At 55.2% G+C, this 17842-nt stretch overlaps 6 protein-coding genes across 6 annotated transcripts; 3 read left to right on the forward strand and 3 right to left on the reverse strand.

Moving 5' to 3' along the window:
* The first annotated feature begins 610 nt into the window (after nucleotides 1–610).
* On the forward strand, nucleotides 611–5748 carry H257_06771 (hypothetical protein). Its single transcript, XM_009832127.1, has 5 exons — nucleotides 611–748; nucleotides 795–968; nucleotides 1026–2014; nucleotides 2287–2511; nucleotides 2563–5748. The coding sequence occupies exons 1-5, from the start codon at nucleotides 628–630 to the stop codon at nucleotides 5089–5091; spliced, it is 4038 nt and encodes a 1345-aa protein (XP_009830429.1). The 5' UTR covers nucleotides 611–627; the 3' UTR covers nucleotides 5092–5748.
* H257_06772 (sugar fermentation stimulation protein) lies at nucleotides 2163–6303 on the reverse strand. The gene is made up of 2 exons (XM_009832128.1): nucleotides 5804–6303; nucleotides 2163–5729 (listed from the first exon to the last, which is right to left on the reverse strand). The coding sequence occupies exons 1-2, from the start codon at nucleotides 6281–6283 to the stop codon at nucleotides 5154–5156; spliced, it is 1056 nt and encodes a 351-aa protein (XP_009830430.1). The 5' UTR covers nucleotides 6284–6303; the 3' UTR covers nucleotides 2163–5153.
* A 785-nt stretch (nucleotides 6304–7088) lies between these two features.
* H257_06773 (hypothetical protein) lies at nucleotides 7089–7829 on the forward strand. Its single transcript, XM_009832129.1, has one exon. The coding sequence runs from the start codon at nucleotides 7109–7111 to the stop codon at nucleotides 7772–7774; it is 666 nt and encodes a 221-aa protein (XP_009830431.1). The 5' UTR covers nucleotides 7089–7108; the 3' UTR covers nucleotides 7775–7829.
* A 271-nt stretch (nucleotides 7830–8100) lies between these two features.
* On the forward strand, nucleotides 8101–11100 carry H257_06774 (hypothetical protein). Its single transcript, XM_009832130.1, has 5 exons — nucleotides 8101–8289; nucleotides 8406–9204; nucleotides 9482–10249; nucleotides 10506–10799; nucleotides 10848–11100. The coding sequence occupies exons 1-5, from the start codon at nucleotides 8126–8128 to the stop codon at nucleotides 10962–10964; spliced, it is 2142 nt and encodes a 713-aa protein (XP_009830432.1). The 5' UTR covers nucleotides 8101–8125; the 3' UTR covers nucleotides 10965–11100.
* On the reverse strand, nucleotides 11066–12228 carry H257_06775 (hypothetical protein). The gene is made up of 6 exons (XM_009832131.1): nucleotides 12045–12228; nucleotides 11870–11992; nucleotides 11684–11806; nucleotides 11508–11630; nucleotides 11322–11444; nucleotides 11066–11275 (listed from the first exon to the last, which is right to left on the reverse strand). The coding sequence occupies exons 1-6, from the start codon at nucleotides 12220–12222 to the stop codon at nucleotides 11142–11144; spliced, it is 804 nt and encodes a 267-aa protein (XP_009830433.1). The 5' UTR covers nucleotides 12223–12228; the 3' UTR covers nucleotides 11066–11141.
* Nucleotides 12229–12939: 711 nt separating this feature from the next.
* On the reverse strand, nucleotides 12940–17721 carry H257_06776 (hypothetical protein). Its single transcript, XM_009832132.1, has 7 exons — nucleotides 16961–17721; nucleotides 14838–16919; nucleotides 14243–14782; nucleotides 14088–14189; nucleotides 13770–14020; nucleotides 13633–13720; nucleotides 12940–13579 (listed from the first exon to the last, which is right to left on the reverse strand). The coding sequence occupies exons 1-7, from the start codon at nucleotides 17588–17590 to the stop codon at nucleotides 12992–12994; spliced, it is 4281 nt and encodes a 1426-aa protein (XP_009830434.1). The 5' UTR covers nucleotides 17591–17721; the 3' UTR covers nucleotides 12940–12991.
* Nucleotides 17722–17842: the final 121 nt, after the last annotated feature.

The following is a 17842-nucleotide window of genomic DNA, read 5'->3' on the forward strand; positions in this document are numbered from 1 at the left end:
TGAAATGGGCAAACGCTTCAGGTTAGCAACATATGCTGCAGGAACAGCTCTTGCTCATCCAATCATAGGTACTTCCGATTAGCTAAAACTAAGTTGAATTAATCTAAAACTTCGTCACCCACTGGTTAAAAGCGGGTATTTATACCCAGATTAGCCAAAATATGTGAAAAGCACAATAATTGGCCAAGAGGTCTATTAAGTGAAGCGTGCCGTCGCTTCGTTGCAGGCAAGTGGACATTGTTGTTCACGACGTTTAGGGGAAGGGTAAACAAACTAGGATGAAAACCCAGCTTTCAAGTTAACAGTTAACTGTAAACAGGTACTCGTACTCGACTGTCAATGCAAGAATACACGCTCAAATTCATCGGTAATATTGTGGCACTAGAACCAGAATAGATTTCCAGTACCCGACCTCACGTTAACCTAACACCTTGGTATTTCCGATCTGACAAATCAACTAAAGTAAGTTAACTGTTAACTTTGAAACGGTATCGTTACTTTAAGCGTTACGGAACCAAACGAGCCATTCGAAAAATCCGGATATTTAGACTTTACCGTACATGATGTTGGAATCATTTTGTCCAATCAAATGGCCACACTCGCCGCCCAATTTGAATTGAATTGCGGATGGACGGAAGACTGGCGCTGCTCGAAGAAGTCCCTCTTGTGTACGTGGACAAGGACGCCGAGTCGGTCGTTCTCGTCAAGTCCAAGTTCCAGCAAACCCCTCCATACACGCCTCCTCAACGTCCGTCCATGTGTCTCCATCACCCTGTTGGCTCATGCTGGTGTAGGGGTGGAGAACTTAGCAGGCGGATGCATCGTGCGTAAAGTGAGCTTCGTCAGCTTCCGTGCTATTGGGAAGCAAGTGTTCTTGTGGGAACATACTGCCGGCGACAGTGCTACCGCCGCCCCTGTCACCACAGCGCCGCCCCCACCGTCGACATCGTTGGCAATCCAACTGCCAGGTATGTATGTACTGTACCTCATCGGCACCTTGTCGGTCATGTGATGTGTTATTGCAGAAAGTGTCGCGCGAAATGGTGTGAGTGTGTTTGAATCGGCAGACAAGCAGTACTTGTCCGTATGCATTGTGACAGCCGCGAAGACCGTCCATCGCTTCTGCTACAAACTGGACCCGGTTCTCAACTTTGCCGACGCCGCGCGGGACGAAGTGGCGTTCGCGATGACGTCTCTACCTCTCCAGACGTCCATTTCCTCTGTGTGCTGGCTCGATGAATGCAACGTCGTCGTCGGCGGGGACAACGGCGCAGTCCTCGCCATCAACGTAGGACTGTCGATCTTTGGCCACTCGGCGTCTTCGTTCCACGAGGTCCCGCTCACCGATCACTCTGTGCTCCAATGGGTGTGGGAAGGCCTTGGCTTCCAACCCACCAACAAGCCGCAGCCCATCATCGCCATCGCCGCCGTCCCCGACCTCGTCGACGACGACTCAACCTCTTCGGACACGCTGATCGTGACGCTGTCCGCCGACTTGGTGCTGCGTGTGTGGTCGTACGAGCACCAGAGCTGCCTGTGCAACCAGTCTCTGCGTCCGCACTTGGAACTCGACGCCGCCGCCGCCGATCTCGCGGTCCTCCATTTTATCCCGTCGTCGACCGACGTCCGCGTCCTCGTGCACGCGTCGTCCATCACGCACCCATCCAAGAATGAGATCGTACTCCTTCGCGGCGACTTGACCTCCAAGGTGCTGGATCTGGACGTTGTCCGGCGCTACGTCGTGCCCGCCGCCGCCGCCGCCCGCTTGGTCGATTTCGTTGTCGTGGGGCCCTCATCAACCTTGGGGCCCTCATCAACCTCGTCGTCGCAGCAACTCGTATCCGTGTGGCGCAGTGTCGCAGAAGACTTTGTCTATGTGTTCCCCATCTCGCGAACCGGTCCCAAGGTCATCCTGGGCCAACGCGTCAAGGGATTGGACACGTTTGTCCACCACCATGAATCCCACGACCTTGACTTGAACAATGCCTCTACAGCTGACGTTGCCGACATTGACGTACGATTTCTCTATATATTGTGCTTTTGAGTGAAATTTCGTGTTGTGGTTTCTCGTTGGAATTTAAATCGATTTGATTGGCTACTTCAGATGTGAGCTCCAAATTACTAACCAATCAAAACCCATTTCTCAATGAAATTCAACCAATCAGATCGATTGTGGATCGGTTTGCACGATTCAATTGCACCCCAAATCTGTATATCAAATCGACAATAGTAGTTTAGTATCTCCCCATCATTCATAGTATCATCTCTTTCTACGACTACTACTAGAGCTACTACCTCGACCGACTGTTTGCCCCGAACCGATTCAGTGCCGAATGCATACGCCACGCCCTATCCGCGGCGTCGACGGCCGTGTCGGGCGCGGCTCTCCGCCGTCTGGCCCTTGAGGCCGTGCACCGCGAATGCCCAGACAAGGCTCGGCGCGAGAAACAGACTGACGCCAACACCGTTCGCGTGGCAATGTGGGTGCAACTGCTGCAGAAATGCACCAAGGTTAGTACTCTGAGCAGCCAAGTCCAAATCCATTGATGTGTTTGTCCGTAGCTTTGGGCGGTTGAGAACATTCCGCTGGGCGTGGCCTCGATCCAAGGCTCGCTCGTCCTCCTGCGCCGCAACCACACGTCCATTTTGTTTCCGTCCACCCGCGCGATCGTCGCGACGACTGGATCATCCTCGGTGCATCACGACGACGAGCTCTCGGCCCTCATCACGCCGTTCTTTGCGTCGTTCTCCCACCGCGACGTCAGGGCGGCGGTGCTTTGCGAGTGGAATGTCGACCTTCATGTGGACCTGACCAGCCCGTCGCTGCTCGACACACTCCGCCGCGAACTACAGCGCGGCCTTGTCCACACCAACCAACACCAAGGCAAGTCGCTGCCGACGCTGTTGGCCCGTGTGGCGCCTATCTTGGCGGGGGATGCCACCGCCCAATCCGCCGTCTTGACGGCATTGGTGGACAACCTGACGCTCTTGGACGCGTCGTCGTCGTCGGCATCCCCAAGTGCAACCGCCGCCCCTCCGTCGTCCACGGACCTCAGCCTCGCGCTGCATCGCATGGGGGCTGTCGTCGTCCACGACATGCTCGCGGCCACGTACGCGGCGCTGGGCTTTCTCGCGTTTTTGGATGACGCGCAGCCGTCATTCGTCGCGCCTGCTACGCTCCAACACATCTCGACGGCGCTACTTCCCCGCGGCTTCGCTTTGTTGCGCAAGTGGGTGTTCTACCAGTGGTTGTTTGATCAGCCGTCATCACCCGACACTCAGGTCATGCTCGTGCAAGCGTTTGCACGTCATGATGACGACAATGATGTCCAACGCAATCTGGCGACGGCGGTGCTGGGTTTGCTCCACAAGGTGCACGACCTGCCGGCGCTCGCATCGTTTGTCCACGCGACGCGCCAGCACGACGTGGTTCGCGTCGTCGTGCGCTACGCCCTGCAGCACCCCACTGACCCTGACGACGACGGCGCTGTGACCATGTACCTGACCAGACTGCTCGGGGATGCGTTGGTGGCGGAAGCGGTCGTTGGATACGAACTCAACCACGAACGCCGCCATGTCACGCACATTTTGGAGCGGGCTGTGCGCAGCTACATCACCGTGCTCGAGTTGGAACACCGCTCGACGACCACTGCCGCCTCCACTTCTCAACTGTACGAGATCACGGGCCATCTCAAGGAGACGGCGCCGCGCCCGTATGCCGCCAAGTTCATTTTGCAGCTCTTGCACGCGTCGCTGGTCTTTCACTGTAGTGACGATGTGACTGGCGCGACCGAGTTTATCTGGTACAACGTGTTCAAGCTGGCGCTGACTGAGCGACTGTACGACGAGGCGCATGTGGCCCTGCACCACGTCGTTGCACGCGCCAACTCGGCGACGGTGGACGAATGTGTGCGCCATTTCGTGCTGCAGCTGTGCGACGCGGGGCGGGTCGATGTGGTCGTCGGGTTCACGTGGGGCGCGCTCGACGCCAAAGTGGAGGACGTGCTGCAGTGGCAGGCCGCCAACACCCACGCCAACCTGACAATCAAGCGCGCATCGCAGAGCGCCGTGTCCGTGCTGCGGCTGCTGTACAGCTTCCTGGTCAAGCGCGCGCGATTTGCCGCTGCCGCGCAGGCCATGCACGCTTTGTTTGTGCGGCTCGAGCCCGATGCATTCCATGTGGACGTGCTGCGGGTACAACGGGACGCGCTGCTAGCCGCGACGAACGTGCTCGCGCTGGTGCCGGCACCCCAAAATCGGTGGTTTATCCACCAAGAACCAAAGACCACCAACCGAACGACGGACCCCCTCCGCGTCATCACGGCCTCCGACTTGCGTCGGGAGCTGCTGATTGTGCGAGGCAAATTGAAGCTTGTCGGGTCGAGCGCGGCGGCGCTGGCTGGCCAAAGCGGCAGCGAAGTGGTGTCGCTGCTGCTGAAACATCTGACGCCGGACGGCACGATGGCCACAAACGTGGCGCTGGCGGTCGCGATTGCCCGAGCCATTGACATGGACGTCAAAGTGGTGGTGCGCGCCGTCGCCCGCGATTTTGCCTACTCTAGCGGGACGGAATCGCTCCTCCAAGCGCTGCTCCGGCACACCCACAGCCCGGACGCATACCTGGCGGCGGTGGACACGCTCCTGCAGTCGCATGCGCCGCTTCCGACGTGGCTCACGGACGCCGCGGTGGCCGCAGGACTGCTGACCGCCGTCGCGCTGCTGCGACTGTATCTGGACCACGGGGTGCTCGACGAAGCGGTGGCGCTGGCGATCGATCATTTGGTTCCCAAAGACTTGTCGCAGACGGCATTTCACCAGGCAGCTGCCGCCGACACGTCGCCAAAGCACTGGATGCCGTACGAGCTGCTCGACAAGTTGCTCGGCGCATGCGACGCCGTTGGTGGTGATGACGTGGCGCCACTACAACACAACGCCACTCGACTGAAGCAACGGCTGGCCGAGTATTTCCAGTATGTCCACGTCGTGGACGCCGCCGCGTCGATCCGTCGACAGCACGAACGTCCTCCGACTGCTAGTAGTATTAGTAGCACAACTACTAGTAGTACTCCGATGACGTGGTCGACTAACTAAAATTCCACCCTCACTTCTCGTTGTAGTGTTCTATTCGTCCAATCATGTTGCGCATTTATGGTTTATGCGACAGAGTGCAACAGATCCGTCGTGTGAGGAGCCAACGGCCCAAGCAGCGTCACATGGGAGGCGTCGTCGTTGAACGCACACGCATATCCGTGAAAAGTCACGCCGGCCGCCTTGGCCTTGTCGCAGTGGGCAGCAAACGCTGGATCATGGAGCGAGCTCGGCGCAAACGTCGCGCAGTCACTTCGCTGGACGAGGAACACCACGGCAGCGCGATGGCCTTTGCTGCGTACATGGGCCAGCTCCTCAATGTGCTTGGATGCTCGGGTGGACACGGTGTCTGGGAAGACGGCGCAGCGGCGTCGAGATGACAAAGCATCGCGTCCTCCAGCTTGTTCTTCTTCTTTGGACAGGGTGACGCTCTTGACTTCAACATATGTGTCGACTTGATCGTCGGTGGTCACGACAAAGTCGACGCGGCTGTCCTTGGTGTGCTTGACTTCGGGTTGGATGGACGTGATGCGCCGATGGCCGACGACTTGGGGGAGCCATCCGTTGCGCAAGGCAGTTTCGACCATGCGATTGGCAGACGCAGAATGCACGCCTACCCACACCATCGCGTCGGCCTGGTTCTAGTTCAAAACAAGAATATGAGGACACAACAACGATGATGGACGATGGACGATGGGGATGGGGATGACAGTACTTTGACTTGAATAAACTCCAACGTATGGGCATACTTTCGTTTCGCGTTGTGGCTCACCGAGAGTCGGACGGGCGCCAACGGAATGTCCAAGAGGCCGACCATGGGACCGGTGTTGGGGCAATGCACCGTCACGACGGTGTCGTCGTCGTCCAACTGCACGTCGGCTAAGAATCGCTTGTAGCGCTTGACCAACTTGCCCGACACGAGCGCAGGAAAAGCGTACACCACTCGATCGCCGGAAACTGGTGTCGTGGCAATGAAGCCGATGGGGGATGGCTTGCGCTTTGGACAGTGCGTCGTGTCATCACTTGAGGCTGCCGACTTGCTCGACACGCGCGACTTCTTTGGTTTCGGGGCTACTGGAGAGTCTGGTGCATCGATAGAGTGCAGAGATCGTCGCTGGGAGCGCAGTTGGCGCTGGGACACGGCTGCAGCTGCCGACCCAAATGCCCACCGCTTGAACCCTTGGACTCCCACCATGATGACGTGGTTCGAATAAGTACGAAATGGTTTGTTAGTACTACTAGCAGTCCTACTATCGATGCACTGTATAAAATGATATGGGCTCTCCAATGATCATGTGTGAGAGGCTTCTCGTCAACCAATCGATCCGATGGTCCAATCAATATTGGTGGCAATCAATGTGCATCATTTTCGATTTCGCGCCGTAGTTGTCCAGTAGTAGCGTTAGACCGCCATGAAACAGTGATGTACCTTTATGGTCTCGTTCGTATGAAATCGTACCTCTTTAGGTACACATGATTCGAATCGGAATGCTGAGTTTCAGATCTTACACGTTTGGTAGCGGTGGCGTTGATACTGTACCTATAGAGGTCGTGCAACCTATTCGACACTTGACGATGTTATGCCTCGAGGTGACAATCTGCAGTATAACTCGCCAGTCTCGAGCATAGGTACATTGTACAGCAGCATCATACTAGTATACTGTAATTCGACGCCGTAACAATGCAGTAGGCTATGTATGTATTCCACTTCACAAAGGACTTGTCTTGTTCGTCCAAACTGGGCCACATACAGTTGGCCTTATGTTTCGTGACTTGATGGAGGAACGTGCTGTGGTTGGTTCGTTGGTTACCTAACCCTGCTTATACCGTTTAACGTGTAAATATACCGCGTTTTGTGATGTATATACCGGGTATTTGAGACGTTTTTCATGGTTGAATGAAATGGTCAAGATCCCTGGCCGTTGATTGGTCGAATGACGTTTCAAAACGTCCCAATGAGTGGCAGCCCCACGTTGCACGTGTGGAACCATGGAAGGTCATTTTCGCACTTGCCAGCAACATGTTCGCCCGCCGAGTGATCCGCAACGTCGCCCAACAAGCCGCCCGCACCATGGCGACCCAAGCCCGCCCCTTGGCGCAGAAGGCCTTCTCCCCTCTGATGGTCGTGGCTGGTGTCTCCGGTGTCGCCGCCGGCATTGCATTCTCCACCCCTGCCGAATCCAAGGCCGTGAAGAAGGTGTCCCCGTACACGGGTATCCCTGGCACCAAGAACGAACGTACGTTCATCGCCATCAAGCCCGACGGTGTGGAACGTGCTTTGATCTCGGAAGTGATTGGCCGCTTCGAGAAGAAGGGCTACAAGCTCGTCGCGTTGAAGCTCCTCACCCCCACGGAAGCCCGTGCCAGGGAACACTACGCCGACTTGTCCGGTCGCCCGTTTTTCAACGGCCTCGTGAAGTACTTTGCGTCTGGTCCCATTGTCGCCATGGTCTGGGAAGGTACTGATGTCATCTTGACCGGTCGCAAGATCCTGGGTGCCACCAACCCCAACCAAGCCGCCCCCGGCACCCTTCGCGGAGACAACACCATCTCCACCGGCCGCAACTTGGTCCACGGCTCGGACGGCCCTGAATCCGCCAAGCACGAAATCGGCATGTGGTTCACTGCTGGTGAAATCCAAGACTACGAACGTGCCATCGACGAATGGATCGTCGCCGACAACTAAATCCACCCCCTAATTCCTCCTAATATCAAGAGTTCTACTTGATCCAATACACACAGAGAGCATCTAGCAGTCCGTCCTCTCACATGTTTCACGTGTCCACAGCCAGCTTACATAGGTATCGCCGCCAATAGCGTGGCAACATGATATCAAAGTAACGCTTCCAGTTACGCTATGTTATTTTTGGTTTTGTATAGCATACTGAGCTCAGTATAAAATGATAGTTATTGTGCCGATGCACGGCTATTTTGACTATAACGATTTGGATTGGCTAAAATGATTAAATTGTGTCGGATTTGATTGGTGTATTCTAAACATTCTGCAGAGTCGTCCAAGTCAGCAACAACGAACAAGATGGACGGGGATGCGTTCCATATGGACGTCGAGAAGCGGCAATCGCTCCTCGAATGGCTGCAGACATTCACCACCGACGATCCCATTGGAACAGGCCTTCCGTCGGTGACCTCATGGCAGACTGTGGCTGACGGGGTCTTCCTCGCGCGCGTTCTCCACCAAATGTACGTTGCGACAACGATCTTCATTGACAAACCCCCTCGTACACACGTCAACGACGAAGCTTCTGTCGCATGCTTCTCATCTCTCCATGAGGGTGATGTCTAACCATGGGATGTAGTGAGCCCGAGTACCTCAACCTGTCGGGTATCAAAGACGAAGGCGGGGTGGCCTCGAATTGGATCTTAAAACTGGCCAACTTCAACGCGATCGCACGAAGCATTGAGAATTTCTACCACGACGAGATCGCCGTGCGATGCGAAGTGGCCACGCACGTCGATCTGAACCGCATTGCCCGTGCCGAGGTCCTGGACACCGCCGTGGAAGTCGAGTTGAGCAAGTTGGCCGCCATGGTGTTGTACTGCGCCGTGAACTGCGCCGAACGGCAGACATTTGTCGTTCGCATCATGGCGCTGGAACAACGTGTCCAGCAAAGCGTCATGGCGATGCTGGAGCAACTGACTACCGTGTTTCCTCCGTTGTCACCCGTCCATGGTCTTGCCTCGCCCGCGCTCCGCGGGTCGTCCATTGGGCTACTGGATTCAACGCCCATCCGCGGGTTCAGCGGCGACGAGTCTGGCGACGTGCGAGATCTAAAGGAGCGCCTCAGTGCCATGGAGAAGAAGTGGCAGGATGCCGAGCAGGACAAGCGCGCCATCACGGAGGAGTACGAGAAGGTCGCGCTAGAAGTGCGGAACGCGCGGCTTCGAATCGCTAGCCTCGAAGAAGACAACTCCCGTCTGAACGGGGAGCGGCAGCAGGCGGTGGCGCGGGACAACAAGAAGCTGGAGGAGCTCGTGAACGCCGAGAAGCACGTGCTGAGCGTCGAGTTGCAGGCCAAGACGGACGAGCTCCACCAAATCAAGCACGAGTCCGCCGAGAGGATGACGGTGTTGGAGCACGAAGTGCGCCGTCAAGCGGTAAGCGGTTATATTGTGTTTTTTTTACCCAAAAATTTGGGCTTTTGTGTGCTGCCGATCCTTTGTACTGTGAAAAAGCTGTCCTGTGGCGATGTATATTCACACTAATTGAAATCATACACTAATTCGATGTTGATGATTGGTTTCCTGCAATCTGATTGGCTAAATATACTTTTGCAATTCTCCAATTTAGAATATATAAACACACAAGAATATATACCTATAAGTGCACGATCCATCTGTCGTTCAACGTAGCCTTGATACGTGGTTGTTGTAGGATGAATTAGATATTTCCCGATCGAAACTCGTGGCGCTGGCGAAATTAGAGTCGACGGTGACCAAATACAAGCAAAAACTGGATGAGATGAACACCGTCAAGGAGCACGTGCGGGAGGTGGAGGCGCAGAACGCGTCGTACTTGGAGAAGATGCTAGACTTGGAGAGCACAGTCAAGACCATGGCCAGCCTCAAGGCATCGATCGAAAAGTACAAGAACCAAGTGGTCGAGTTGGAAACGGCCAACGTCGAGGCCCTATCGACGCTGCAGGTGAAGGACCAAAAGTGTCGGCAGCTGCAAGACGAGCTCGAGAGCGCGCTCCACGGTAAGGAGTTTCTAGAGCACCAGCTCGAGGAAATGCAATCGCATGTGCCGGCAAACGACGGAGGCCGGGACGACATGTACACGAGCGCCGCCGACGTGCTCGGGGGCGGCCTCAACCTCCGCGAGCAGGTGGCCCGCCTACAGCACGACAACCGGCGGCTGCAGCAGCTTGTGGACGGCTTGCCTGAGACGTCATCGTCTGCGACATCGCCCGCAGTGTCTGGTGACGTGTTGGCGCTGCAAAACGAACGGGACGACGCACTCCGCATGAAGCAAGTGTGGCAGGACAAGGCCGTGGAGACCAAGCGGCAGTTCGATGCGCTGGTCGAAGCGACCAAAGGGATGGGTCCAGGCGTGTCGTCGGCGCAACTGGCGCAGCTCGAATCGACCAATACCCGCTTGGCCACGCAATTGCAAGCGCACGAAGAACAAGCGCGGAAAATGGTATATTGTGCTTTCGAGTGAAATTTCATTGTGTTGTGGTTTCTCGTTAGAATTTAAATCGATTTGATTGGCTACTTCAGATGAGTTCAACATTATTAGCCAATCAAAACCCATTTCTCAATGAAATTGAACCAATCAGATCGATTGTGGATCGGTTTGCGCGATTCGATTGTACCCCTCCCCAAATTTGTATCAAATCGACAATATATATATATATATAGTTTAGTGGAGGTTGAATTGGATGATTGCTGGGTAGGCGGCCAACGTTGAAGAAACGGACTCGTTCCGCGCGACGATCGCCGAGCTGACCAACCGGCTCAAGGACAAGGAGTCGGTGATCAACAACCTGTCCCAGGATAAGGAGAAGCTCGAGACGTACACCAAGAAGACGCTGCATGCCGTCCAGAGCAAGTACATGCTGGCCGTGAGCGTCCACCGCAACCAGATTTCAGAACGACAAGCCAAGGTCGAAATGCTCGAAAATAAACTCAAGGAGCTCAAAGCTGGCCAAAAGAGAGAACAGGCGCTGCTCATGTCGTCGTTTTACGAGGTGTGTAAACACGATTCGTCTAGCTCTTATATATAACTTCATGTGTAGATTGGCGGGGAAATGCAGAGACGGACGATGATGCCGCAGACGCCGGCGGCCGGTGCCCCGCCCCTGGCTGCGTGGCTGCCGACGAAACGGATGGACCGCGGCGGTCCCAAGCGCTAGCAGAGCTGCTTTCAAAAGGGGGTGAAGAAGAAGGAAGGGAGTACACGTTGTAGCCAAACGTAGTGCTGTAGCAGTAGGTAGTTATTGCATGGGAACACTAGTGAATACACACAACAATGCATTTGGTTATCTAAGGATGGAGATGGTTGTTGTTGGCCGACAACAACCGATCGATCCCTACTCGGCCGTGTTGACGCCGAGGTTGACGAGGGCGCGGGTGGCCTGCTGGCAAATGCGCTCGTTAGGCGACCGCACCAGAAGCTGCAATGCATCGACACCGCCCAACTCGATAATCAGCTCCTTGTTGTCGGCTACGACGAATATGTAGTCGTAACAAAATGGTTGTTAATGACGTACGATTCACAGACAGATTGCGCAACGCACGGGCGACTTGGGACTGCAGCTCCATCGAGTCGGACTTGGCCCCGTGGATAATGGGCTTGAGCCCGCCTTCCTGTGCGATTTCGATTTCGTTTGCATCTGCCTCCCACGATGTTTAAATGAGAGATTACAACCACCGGGAAATATCAAAATGGACGTTACCGTTCACGGCCAAGTTGGCCAACGCTGCGATGGCTTCGACCGCGACGCCAATTTGTTTGGATCGGGCCAACTCGATCAACGGTTTGATGCCGCCTGCTTTGGCGATCTTTTCCTTGTTGTCCACTGCACACACGACAATCGTGTCAAGGAAGATCTTGATTGATGGATGATCATACCATTGACGCCGAGGTTGGCGAGAGCCTTGGCAGCTTGGCGCTGAACATGTTCGTTAGTCGATTGCAACAAGTGAATGAGCATGTCGATGCCGCCTTCGTTCGCCATCTTCGCTTGGTTGTCGGCTAAGTAATAATCATGCAAGTGAGGTGTTGTCGAATGAAGCCATATGAAGTTGTGCGACGAACAATTGACAGACAGATTCGCCAACGCATGGGCCGCCAGCCGCTGGACTTCCGTGTCTTTCGACTGCGTCAACGGAAGCAGCAGCTTGAGCCCATCAAGCTCCACGATCTGCACTTGACGGTCCGCTACAACAAGATGGATGAGTGTGTCGCCGCCAGGCAGGACCGGACCACGTACGCTTGACGGCTTCGTTCGCAAGCTTCTCTGCCACTTCGCGCTGCAAGTTGGCGTCGGCACTCTTGGCATATGCAATAAGTCGCTGCAGGTTGATCTTCAGCGCGTCCGTGAAGCCTTCGTCAGAGTCTTCGTACGTGAACTCGTCCTTGCTGCCACCCTTTGAGCCCGATTGCCCCATTGTTCCAAACGTCACTATGGCTCGGCGGATCGAGCAGGTGAGGTATCCGGATAAAATCCCGAACACTATCGCCACGACACCTTTTTTCCGGATGCACGTTCATCTTCGACTGACAAAGATGTCATCCTCATCTGTGCATGCAGCACGCTCATGCTCTCTCGTCAATCTTATTAGTTCTTGCCATAGCACTATTGTAGTCCGCCCAACGTATTAGTTACTGGTATTGTCCTTTTACCCAAATAATTTGGACTTTTGGGTTCTTTGCCATAAAATCTATCGATCGATTCTTTGTACTGCCTTTAGTATGGAAAGATCGTGTTGCTAGTGCGGACTACAGTAACGTTATGGCAATATTGTCAAGCCGATTCGAAAAATTGCAGTGGGGGTGCTCAATCGAACAATGACCAGCACACCAAATCGACAGACAATAGATTGACCAATCAAAACCCAGAACACTAATCAAGTGGCCAATCAAATCCACTCTGCGACATTTCATCTTCGAATTAGTGTGTGACTGAAATTAGTGTGACACTCCCCTACTCCCATCGATGTGTGGCGGCGCTGTCAACCCAATCGCGGCGACTATCCCATTTGTTTTGTCTTGACCGCCATGTCTCTATTAACGTTTTGACCTTGAAAAGTGCATTGCACAATTCAGTACGTAGTACTTGCCTACAGTTTCCCCCATACCCCCCCAATTCCCCCCTCCTACTCCCCCATACGAGGAACAAAACACTTGTACCGACAGGTAAAAGCATAATGTACTTGGTCATGTGAGCACCCTGGCTTTTAGTACCAACTGCACGACTTGCTCTGACACGACGACCCCCAACACTGGGGGAATGTACCCCCCCTTCAACGTCACTCGAGCAGTGACACGTATCCAGTGGAGGATGCGCAGTTCGCTCGATCCAGCGTTTGTGTTGTTGCTGGTGTTTGTGCTCTCGTGATCGTCGACGTGGGGATTGAACTGGATGGAGAGGCTGGTTTCGTGGCCAGGGCTCACCGTGCCTTTGAGTGGCTCCAATGTAAAGTACTTGCGGTACTTTTCCATCAAGCTGATGCCGTTGCCAGATTCAAACACAACCTCAAACGTCGTGGGGGTGCTGCTCTTGCCGTCCGAGAACGACGGCGCATGTCCTTCGTCGCCTTGGGGGCCGATGCTGCCAATGACAACATGTTGCAGGTGGGCCTCCGACCCAAACTCGACTTGAATCAGTCGCGGGGGTTTCTTCACAAAGTCGGCCAGCGCCAGCGGGGTCGACACATGCAGCGGCAGTTCGAACACGTCTTCATTTGGAGGAGGCGAAGATGCGTTGGGGTGAAGCATGTACGTCTGGCACTCCCAGCATCGCCCCTAGAATACCCCAAACCCTCGCTTAGTAGATATTACTTGGAGCTAGTCAGTACCTGGAGCACAATCACGTGGTCTTCGGTTTGGTTGGGTACATCCACACGGAACGTTGTCGTGTACTCGGTGGGCCGTTCGTGGTCGGGACTAACAAGTGTTGTAAACAAAATGACCATCTTGACGATAGTGTACTTACCTAAACGTGGCACGCACGACCTGGGTTTCACCTGGCGGGATCGACGCTTCGTTTGGAATGCACGAAAATACACTGGTTTGGTTGAAATTTGGGTGGGTGGTGCCGTTGTCGAGCGACTTGATCGTGTACTTTAACGGAAACAACGACGAATTCAGGAGGGAAAACTCCGTGTACCCTTTTTCCCTTGCTAGCACCGGTTTGAAGTGGATTTTGCCGTCGGCGGGCGTGATGCTCAGCACGGGGCTGACACCCTAGACATATCACGTCGAACAACCAACCAATTAGTAGCCTCGTGATATGTGCCATGTCGTTATGTACCTCTCCGTGGAGACTCACGCGCATGTCCCCTCGCGCCGTCTGGAGGACTAAATCTTCTCGAAAGATCAAGGGCGCCGACGGGGCAAACTCGACAAGTATCGTCTACATCAAGTGAGACAGCAGGTCTAAGGGTTATTATACACACGATGGTGTACCCGAAGCCCGCCGTGTGCGTTGACGACGCGCAGGGCGTTGAGGATGGAGAACGGCCCGACGGAATGCAGCGGCACCATCGTCATGTCGAGGTCGATGGCGGAATTGTTGATCACTTGGAGCTTCATCACCCCCGTTTGCCCCACCGCCACTTGGCCAAACTCGATCTTGTCCGGTTTCAGAGAGATTTCGGGGGCGATCACAGACACGTTCACGCGGAAACTCTGGGGCCCTTGGCTTGCACATCCGTCGACAAAGCAAAAGACGTTGTACGTGCCGTGGTAGCTCTTGGGCTCCGACGGCAACGCATAACTCCACGAGTGCTCTGACTTGGTGGGTTGGCTTTGGTCGTCCTCGTGGTGCGACGGATGGACGAGGCCGGGAATGGCGTCGGGTCGGCTGACTTGAAAGTGGACATTCGCGCCATCGTCGGAAGGATTTTCCGGTTGAAACGATTCGACAGTCTTGGGTCGGAATTCAAACTCGATGCGGATCGAACTGTGCGCTTCCACGGTGGCCACCAGTGGTCGAATGTGCAGCACCTACATATCATCACACTCTTAACAAGATGACGGGTATGTCCGAGTATTATCGTACGTTGGTAGCTTCGGGGGGCAGCGCAATCTCCATTTTCTGGCTCGTGGCGCTCATGTTGGTGCACACAACGCTATGGACGACGAACTGGCCCACCGGGACGGCACCCATCGTAATGACCGTTTCGGAAAACCGCAGCGCTGGCGATATCCCGTGGCCCGTGCACGGGATATCGTACGTCCGATTCAAGGTCGTGGCACACGTAAGCGAGCTCTTGAATTCCGTGGCCGAGAGGGGACTGTAAAACACGGTCACGGCGGTCGTTTCCAGGGGCAGGAGCGTGCCGAAGCCGTCGTTGGGCTCGACGCGAATCTCCGGGGGGATGTGGACAAACCCAAACTTTTGGGGCAGGCGCGACGGGTTGGTGAGCACGAGGCGCTGACTCACGCTTTGTGTGGTACTGCACGGCCCGAACGAGAGCGACGGCGCCGAAAATTGCAGCTCCCCCGACGTCAACTGGACCCGCAGGACAAAGTACACGGGAAGAACTTGGTCGGGCACGAGCACTTGCAGGGGAAGGGCCACGACGTCGCCTTGCTTCCATCCCAGTCGCCGTTTTAGCACGGCTGGCCAGATGGATTCTACGGGGCGGAACTTGACTTGAATCTCCAAGCGGCCGGGCTCAACGACGGTGGTGGTGGTAGATGTGGTAAGGCTGCCTTGGACAAAGCCAAAGTTCGGTAGAAATTCCAAACACTGGTGCAAATACGGCGGCACTTTGAGCTGGCACTTCATCGCGACTTTGCCCCGGTTGCGAAGGATCAGCTTGTTGCGGTACAGCTTGCCATACACACAACATTTGAAGTCCATGATCGGATGTTCGACATACAGCGGCACTTCCACCGCTTGGGCGACCACGGTCACCTCCAACGGAGCCACATGGCTCGGCGAATCAAACACCACGTGAAACGTCTGGCACAGGTCCGCCACGGTGCGGTGCGGCGCAAATGTAAACGCAATGGGACACGACCCGTACGCTTCCACCTGTCCTTCACACGTCGTCGTGATCGATTGGATGGTTTTGTCGTGGTTCACTTGGCCAACAGACGAAGCATATTGCAGTAGCGCTTCCTCTGACGCGTAGCAAGCCGACGCCGCTTCGTCGACTACTGTCGCGCAAGTGTCGTCGCCGTCGGGCTGCTGTATCGACCCTTCCAAGACCACTGCAGAGCCCTCGGCGGCGGCTACAGGATCAACGGCATCCGGAACTGCACACTCGTCAACCAAACAGCCTCCATCTACCACCACCGCTGCCGTAGTCGCCTTCGTGGAGGCAGGTGCTACGATGCGAAACGTGCCTGGAAGGGCGCCGTCATTCCGCAAGATCACGACTTGCTTGCTGGTTTCTCCCACGACAATATTGGAGTACGTGAGATTGTACGCACTTAGTACGGGCACGACACGCTTGGCGGTGCATTTCACAGGAATCGAGAAGTATCCCGTCTTGGCCACGGCAGGGAGTTCCACGTCGATGTCCTGGTTCACTCTGGCACAAAACGTCACGTGGATGTGACACGTCATGCCAGCACTCATTCGACCCGGGAGGTCGTACTGAACGTCAAAGAAATCTCGCGTGTCATCTGGAAATGGCAGTAGCTTGAAGTGGTTGAATGTGTTGCTGACGTTCGTGAGCGTGAACCGCAACGTCTGCGGGCGGCCCACATCAAAGTCCTTGAACCAAAGAACCTCCGGATCCGCCAAGAAGGCGCGGCCCACAAACTCCTTTCGCCACACGATCTGCTTCTCGATGAGGTTCTCCTTCTGCTTGGCCAGGGCCTGGACGCGCATGTGTTCCTCCAACTTGCTGCGCTTGGGCACCCCAAACCCCTTTTTCACGTCATTCTGTTTTGCAGCTAGGCTCGGTAAATGCGAGTGTGGTTTCTGCGGTGTACTACTACCCCCCCCATGCAAGTGGACCATCTCTTTCCCGGGAGGATCTACGATCGGAGGCAGCAGCAATAGCTCTGGCTCCCCCCCTTGGTTGTTGTGTGGGGTGGTTGGTGGCTTTGCTTTAGGTTTTGGCAACCCACGGGGGTTGATCTGAACGTTTGCGTGCTCTGGTTTGGCCGCCACCATGTCGATCACCTACGTTGTGTCAGGGTTGCTTATCCATGCGCTTAGAGTACCTTGTCCCGCTGGTCGCGTGACTTGACGCTGCTTTTCCCCAACCCAAACGAATGATCCTTCATCACCGTCACCTGACTCGGGTCGATGCGAAAGGTCCGACCGGTCGGGTCCACCAGCTCGCCACCTGTGCGTGAAATCATGTAATTCTGCGTCCGGTCCTCGACGACTTTTCGGCCGAGTTCCTTTTGGTACTTGCGCACGTACGCGGCATGGCGCTTGTCCGCTTCGTCGCGTTTTTGACTGAGCGCGGCTTCGTGCACCATATGCGCGGCAATGTCCATCTCCGTCTCTTTGATCTTCTTCTTCTGCGTCGCTAGTTTCTTCGCGGCCCGCGCGGCGATCTCCCGTGCGCGGAAGACCTCGTACGGGTTCTTACCCGCCGCGAGCAACTCTTGGAACTCCCTGTCTTGCGATCGAGCCAACGCGTCGGCATCGGCATTCCGCTTCTCGTTCTTCCCGCACAAGTCTGCAAATGCTTTCTCCGTGTTGGCTTTGAGTTCCAGCACAGCGCTGGTCCGACCGCGATGTTGTTCGGCTGCGCGCTCTTTGAGTCGTCGTTGAACTTTCTCCACTAGCACAGCGCTATCGTCGTTGTACTTGGACTCCTCGTCCTGCGGTTGATCCGACATTGTACCCCCGTGTGTGTTGGGTGAAGATGCCTGTCGTCTTCGTATCTTCTTCGTATCACGTTCACCTACTGCGCCATGCAGCGTCGTCAAGGCCGTCGTGTTGTCCCCCGCGGCGGATTATTTGAATATTTATACCTATGGTTTGTATGGTATACGTGACGCAAGTGACTTGTGCCGTTTCCGAAAGGTCGCCAAGGTGAAGTAGGAAGATGACCTGTGAAGCGTTCCTACATGCCATGGAGATGCATATCG

The sequence above is a fragment of the Aphanomyces astaci genome (genome assembly GCF_000520075.1).
Source record: "Aphanomyces astaci strain APO3 unplaced genomic scaffold supercont1.13, whole genome shotgun sequence".
Taxonomy (NCBI): domain Eukaryota; phylum Oomycota; class Saprolegniomycetes; order Saprolegniales; family Verrucalvaceae; genus Aphanomyces; species Aphanomyces astaci.